We start from the raw sequence: 7500 nt of genomic DNA, 5'->3' as shown, positions 1-7500 counted from the left end.
ATAGCATCAGGTTACGCGCATGCCGTAGTTCCTGGAAAGGTTGGTTGTCTCAAAATATTTTTTTCCTCACCCAGACAACTGCTCATTTACGAGAAGAACTGGAAAGGGAAAACATTAAGATTCTCACATCTGAAACGTTTGCTGATGATCCCACCGCACAAGTGCAGAGCTTAAAGGTCAGTTGCTACGGAATTTCAAACGAGCACATTACGTACTCCTAAAGACAGAAGGAAATACACAAAGACAGCAATAAGAATGCTAGATAAGGTGCATCGGAGATCTGACTCTAACACTGATAAACAACGCCATCACGCCATTGCTATTAAAGACAGTGGTGAGAGGTGTTTATCAATAACGATTTAAGGAAACTCGAAAAAGATACAAGTGCTTCGAGTGATAGAGGACTAGCCTATAACCTCAGTTCCGGTTACGGCTCTCCATGCTCAAACACTTTGCCAAAGGGGCTCCCTTTGAGGCAGGCAATTAAACTAGGCTTAGGAAAGATAATAGGCACCTTTAAAAAGATTACAACTCCCCAAAAGAACAGCCTGTGAGACACAAGACCCTCACATTTCAATCTCACCACAATGATAGGATACACGATTTGTAGTAGAACTGAAAGGGCATTCTGGCATGGTCGCACAAAAAAACCCAACAGATGATAAAGTTTTGACAGAATTGAAAAACAAAATAATGACACCATTGTTTTGTCATAAACGCTAACACATGCGTACAGGAAAAAGATGTGCGGATAATAATGGGAAACTTTGATGAGAGGAGCGCAAGAAAAGTGTTTTGTCAGGTAAATATTCAGTATTCTTCTTCTTCCTCTTCTTGCACAAACGTAAACGATGAAATATTTGTCTACTGCAAAGACCCAAAAACAATTACATGTAAGTGCTTATATTGAAGTCAGGAATCAACTATTACAACGGCTCTCTGGATTGGTTCAGAAAACAATGGACACGACTAAATAAAGCTCAAGTTAAAACAATGGATCCTAGCCCTGAACACAATAGAGCTGCAACTGAAATCGATGCAATAAAAATGGTCTTACAGAGCTGTTTGACCGGAATGGCCATTCAGCTACTCAGATTCATGTATGACGTAAAAGTGATCAAACACTGAAATCATTACAAAGACCAACAAAAAGATAACAGATGCGCGAGTCATCAAAAACCATCTACGTAAAATGTCCCACACCCAATAAGCGTCTCGCAATATTTAGCGCATGTTTATCAATCATTTTTCCTGCTTTCTCTCGCTCTCTTCAGGCATACCACTTAGGCTTGTATGGAAGTCGTTATGTTTGGATCATACCAGGATGGTATCAAACTAACTGGTGGAAGTCAGAATTAACAAAGGACTCTCTGGGTTGCACCGAGAGTGAGATGAATGAAGCTGTTACGGGATACATAGCTTGTGACAATGTGAAGATAAGTCCGGGAAACGACATTACTGTGACAGGACAGGTAACACTGAAGATTTTCTGAATGATTATAATGGTTGACACGCGGTTAATTAAAATCATCATTGTCTTTGGAACTATTCCGATTAATCATCACTTTCATGGTCGTCATTACATTCATCATCATCATCATTTTAGATCACTATCAACGTGGTCGCGTATATCGCCGTCACCAGCATCACCGTCCTGTCCATCCCTTATCGTCATCAGCATCATCATCCCTGTTCCCTGTAACTGTCTCGTCGTTCTCCAAATCAAGGGTGTGTCCAGCCTGATGCCTTTTAACTAGTTCTCTTTGCGTTCGCATGCACACTCGTAATCCTTTGCGCCAATTAACGGACTTACGTGTAATGTGCGATCGTCTCTGTACGAAGCCGGCTGTACATAGTGGCCATGAAACCAGTTCAATCTTCAACGCTACTGGACTGTTAAAAAACTTGACATGCTTCCAAAGAAACACAACGAGTTGAAGAGCTAATCAAAAAGAATATTTTCCTTTCAGACTCCCCAGGAGCTCAAATCTCGATACCAGCTGATGGGAGGTCTTTGCAACAATGGGACAATGGGACAATGGGACAATGCAACAATGCAACAATGCAACAATGGGAGGTCTTTGCAATCCACCGACGCTGGGTTCGCATACGATGCCGTTTTGGCAATTGCAATCGCTTTGAACAGAACTCTAGAACATTTTAAGGTCCTCAACACATCTCTGTCTATCAACAACTTCAAGTACCTTGATAACCAAATGTTGGAACACTTCAAAACGGCGATTGGACAAACAAACTTCAAGGGTGTTACGGTACAGTTCTTTTTTCTATCTTACTAGAGCATGATAAACAAAATGTAATGTTCTGTACTAACTGTACATGATTTGGGTAAAGCCGGAAAGCAGAAAGAGAGGCGGAGTGCACACTGGATAATGATTACGATAATGATAATATCTATCAAAGATGAACTTTGCACCTAAAAAGTTGTTTACTGGGAACAACCAGAATTTTGAGGAAAGTTCTGGACTACCAGCAGTAATTGAACGAGGCATTAGCCATGAACACATACTGCACTTGTTATCCTAGCCTACTGGCTACAGCCTGGTACAACTGAAATAACTGTCCTAAACCAACACCTAAAGTGGTCGTGAGTGATAGTCACACAACAATAAAGAATAATAATGATGATGATAAACTTTTTATAAGTGTCAACTCCTCTAGCCCTGGGGACGCTGTCCATCAAACAAATGTTGGCTTTTGAGGAGAAAAACCGCAGCACCCGAGAAAAACCTCTCAAAGCAATGTAGAGAACCAACAGGTCCAACCCACTTATGATGCCAAATCCAGGAATCGACACCAATGTGTCAGCCCAAGTCCCGACCAACTGGATTCCCCTATGAAGTTTGGTTTCCTTGTGTACATTGCTCCTGAAGCTTTAAATACATTGTATGACTGTCTATATGTAAGGTTTTTTGGCACTGCCATTTGCATTGAAGAAGTTTGTTTGCTATTCTCTCTATGCAGAGGGTTTTGATTGCATAGATTAAGAAAAACGAGCCTTTCCACTTGTTTTCTTTTTAGGGACCAGTGGAATTTACGCATAATGGGGATCGAATAGGTTTCATAAAGATTGAACAGTTACAAGGTAGCTGTAATGCAAGGAGTCTTTTCAATTGAGTGAGTTATTTACTGAACGAAAACTGGGAAACATCAACCAAAACAAGAAGAGCACATGATCTGAATGATGTGCAAAGCAAAATAAAAGAGTGCAAGTGGTGGTCGTAAGTGTAAGAAAATTGCTGGCTCAAAAAGTTTCTTCAAGCATCACATAATTTTTATTACATACTATGAAATAACGCAAATTGTGTTAAACTTGGACATCCCACTTTCGTTCGTAAATGTTAAAAGAAAGAGATAGTTTAGTGAACATAAGGCTTGAATGTAAGCAGGGCTACGAACATTTTATGCCATCATCAGATTCAAAAGGATTTTAAAAACCCTGCATATAATTTTCATCAACAAAAATGCAAAAACCTCAAAGACAAATACTGCCAAGAAACATGCTTATGAAAACATGATTCTAAAACAACTGCCGTTGGATATCTCATGTTTGTCACTCTGGCCCCATTTGTTCAAAGACTGGATAATTTTATCTGGAAGATATGTTGCCATCTGACAGTTTAATTTGTACAAAGATTTCAGTGTGGATATGCACAGTCTCGAAACACATCTAACTAAATTATATTAAGGAGTGCACTAAACCCTTGACCACCATTTAATGTGAGGTATATTTCACTCTGGATATATGGGTTATTGACCAAGCCTGATGTCAAGATATTGTCAAGATATTGGCATGTTTCATAAAAACACAAAAAATGAAGGAGGCCAATATCCAGCTATCTTGATAGAACAAGCTTGGTCAATAAAGGATTTATTATCTGGGATAAAACTCCAAAAAATGATCTTTGATCTTGTGGAACCAAGTGAGAAATCCAGAGCGGGAAAGATAGCTCCATCTTTTCCGCTCGCATAGCCAATCACAGCGCAGGATTTGGTTCATCTTGCCTCCTCACGGCACAAGTCGCATAATAAGGTGACTTATTATTCCACTATTACGCCATTTTACCATATTTGGTCAAGAGCACGCGCAAAATTATCTATTTTCGAATTCCCCATAGTACACTTTGTTTGCCCAAATTTTGCATAAACTATTGTTTTCAAATGCTCTTGGGGACATTGCATATTCCCAAGAGCATTTGAAAACAATGGTTTATGCAAAATTTGGGGGGCAAACAAAGTGTATTATGGGGAATTCGAAAATAGAGAATATGAGACGGTAATACACTGTAGTGTTCCGGTTTGACCGGTTTAGAACAGAGCAAATACGGACGGAACGGCAGTTTTTCAATGAAAGAAATTGTTTTCAACGTGATACAAAGCCTGAGAATTTAGCTTGTCATCTCTTGTCTCTCGTCTTTTCGTTTATACAATCAAATAAAGGACATTTGGCTGCCTTTCTGTGCTGTTTACATCGTTTGCAAGCGCCCTGAAGGACAGATGATGCAATTTTTAGAAACACTCTTACCAGATAAAATTGAATAAAAAAATAACACCTTTTTGTAGCGGAATAATAAATCTCCTATTCGATGGTTTAACATATAATACACGCTCATATTTTTCCTCGCCCCTGCGGGGCTCGGAAAAATACTACGCAACTCGCAAAATATCCGCGCGTATTATATGTTAAACCATTGAATAAGATGTATTTATTTACTGGATATAGTTCTTACATGGTATTTGAATAACTGTCGCTCCATCAAACAATGATTACTAATTTTAATAATTATTAACATAATATTAACCACAATAATTCACATAATAACAGCAACAAATTTCTAATCATTTTGCTCAAATTAATATTGACTACAAAAAAATAATTGCCACAAAAACCTTTAGTATATTTTAGCTTACTCAATATTACTGCTTATCTTACCGTTTAAATATAAGTTCCTGGGTGAAAAATTTACACTTTCCAAGTTTATAAGTCGCGAGGAATTTTGTCTTGATATGTGCGGTCTTAAAAAACACCTTAAAAAACATTAACATATGGCGAACTAACACTTTAACACGAGTAAAATAGTAGCAACTGATAATATTCAATACGGGTATTAAAACAAAGAAAATACTTAAGCTTACATTAAAAGCTACAATTTACTCACAATACGAAACTTGCCTCATGCCTGGCATCCGAGTGTATCATACATAGTACCTGGCCCATTCTCTGTGATTTAACGCGACACAAACAGCAAAACAATGGTTTATATTTCCGTAAACAAAAGATTTTAAGCTCACAAAAAGCGAAATTTGTAACTATTTTCCTCACCTTTTCAATTTCAATGACGTCAGGGTTCTGCCAGCCGCGCAAAGTTACCGCCAAAAACATACTTTGGCCCAGGCTCTTTCCAAGTCCCAGAGCCCACTTTTCTTTGAAGTTGGACACTGGCCACTGATGGCAATTTATGCGCAGTCGTAATGAAGGTCCATTTATTTGTAACCGTTGACAACCACTGTTGTTTCAAATTTCTGAGCGTGCGTAAACGAGCCGGAAGTCCGTAATTTGCGGATTTCCTGCCTTAGAAGTGGCCAGAGTCCGGGTGCTGACCCAAAGAAAAACGGACTCTGGGGACGAGATGGCCTGTACTTACGTTAACTAATTAAATCACTGAAATTCGCTGTTTTGGTTTTTTGTGTGTGACGTTAAACATGAAAATGTATATAACAGATTTTTAATTTAATTTTCTCCTCATATTGTAACCGCTGTTTGTGTTTTATTCTTATTGAAACTTAAATGGCCCAAATCAAAGAATTTTTATGGTTTTCTGAGGAAAACAAAAACACGAAAAGAAAAATCCACATTGATTTACCTTAGCCTAGTGTAGGGAATGGCCAGGATGGCTTATTAAAGGGTCCGTTCGATCCTCAAACATTCCAAAATATTTTCAGAAACCATTTTTTAATTCTATCTTCAGCAATAATATGGAAGTTGCCAATAAATTTCAAGACTTTAGGCTTAGGCCGGAAGTAATTCCTCTTCACAATTAACCTTGTGAACGATAACACCAAACATTAAATCCAGTCCAGAGCCTCTTTTAATGTCTTTAACCCTTTCGTTCATGTTTTATATCTCCAGATGGCGAGGAAAAAACAATTTTGTTTTATCTCTCACAAAATGACAGTCTAATCGAAGTGAAAGGATCTCATTTTGAATGGCGAGGTAAAGCTAGTTGATTCTGTGATGGAATAATTGCTACACTCAGTTCTCTTTAAAAGTTCCCACTTGTCATGGCTATATCTGAAACATTCGGCAAGAAGTCATACGACAGTCAAACACCCCCTTCCCCCCTCCCTCCCCCAAGATGCCCTACAAAAAGAGTACTGATATGTGTGGGAGAGAGGTCTTGCCTTTGTCTAAAGTATGAAACTCATCCACAAGGTCCATTTCAGTATAGGTCAGTATAAGAGCGATTACTTGAGATACAGTATCATGATATGAGATGTACTCTGACATTCTGATTTCAGGAAAAAAACCTCCTTCAGATCAGGCCAAGCTGATTCTGCAGTTGATGACCATATCGCCAGTCCTGTATGGAGTCATGTGTTCGATCACTATACTTTGTATCATCCTAGCTGTTTGTTTTCTGGCCTTTAATATAAAACTCCGTCATTATCGGTATGTTTATAGCCTTTGTTGAAGGAACGGAACCGAGTTGCTTGAACCATGGTTAGAACTAATCATTCGCTGTGCAGAATCAAAGCCTTAGTGGTTAAGGTACTGACACTAATTGGCGCGAAGTAAGTTAGGAGCATTCCTGACCTTACTGACAGAGTAGCTGACTAAGTATCGGACACAGGTAAAGATGCTTCGACTGGCTGGCTGACTCACTGACTGACTCACTGACTCACATTCTCGTCACCGGTACCTCAGATCGACCCAAGGCTCTGGGAAACTCTATGTAGGAGAACATGCGTCGCAGGGAACTTATAGCCAAAAATTGGCCATTTGAACCTTACGGCGCCTGTTCACTCCTCGTGTTAACAAGAATACACTAATTAGAGACGCTTTTGATTGTTCTTCCCGAAGACCAATGAGAAGACACTTTGTTTGAGGGTTCCCCAAAGCTTTTCTCTCCTTCAGTCAAGAGAAGAGCTCTGGGGTCGAGATCGAGTGACTCAATGACTCACTCACTGACTCACTGAATCACTGACTGACACCATGACTCACTAACTCGGAGGCTGACTGACTGAAATGACTCATTGACTCGCCAATCATGTGACGTACTGACTGACTGACTGACTGGCTGAATGACTCTTTGACCCACTGACTGGCCAGCCCGCCGATACACTGACTGTTTAATCGACTAACTCAGTGATTAACTGACGTTTCGAGCGTTAACCCTTCGCTAACGTCCGAAACGTCAGCTTTCCAAATCGTTCACAGTGGTAATTCAATTTCGACCTTTATCAACACGTTTGATGAATCCA

General features: G+C 39.4%; 1 protein-coding gene across 4 annotated transcripts in view; it reads left to right on the top strand.

The window, feature by feature from the left end:
• The window catches only part of LOC138028573 (gamma-aminobutyric acid type B receptor subunit 2-like), a 32091-nt gene that overhangs the window by 11684 nt on the left and 12907 nt on the right, over positions 1-7500 (top strand). For 3 of the 4 annotated variants that reach the window (XM_068876167.1, XM_068876165.1, XM_068876168.1), the window contains 7 exons: positions 75-176; positions 737-802; positions 1275-1472; positions 1971-2270; positions 3040-3103; positions 6149-6232; positions 6538-6688. In XM_068876167.1, the coding sequence (XP_068732268.1) occupies positions 75-176; positions 737-802; positions 1275-1472; positions 1971-2270; positions 3040-3103; positions 6149-6232; positions 6538-6688 (965 nt within the window). The remainder of the gene's footprint in view (positions 1-74; positions 177-736; positions 803-1274; positions 1473-1970; positions 2271-3039; positions 3104-6148; positions 6233-6537; positions 6689-7500) is intronic. The other variant, XM_068876166.1, reaches the window with a different exon arrangement.

Source organism: Montipora capricornis, chromosome 13, assembly GCF_036669925.1.
Source record: "Montipora capricornis isolate CH-2021 chromosome 13, ASM3666992v2, whole genome shotgun sequence".
NCBI classification, from domain to species: Eukaryota; Metazoa; Cnidaria; class Anthozoa; order Scleractinia; family Acroporidae; genus Montipora; species Montipora capricornis.
Note: the sequence above shows the minus strand (reverse complement) of the source record. Positions and strands in the feature narration are given on the sequence as shown.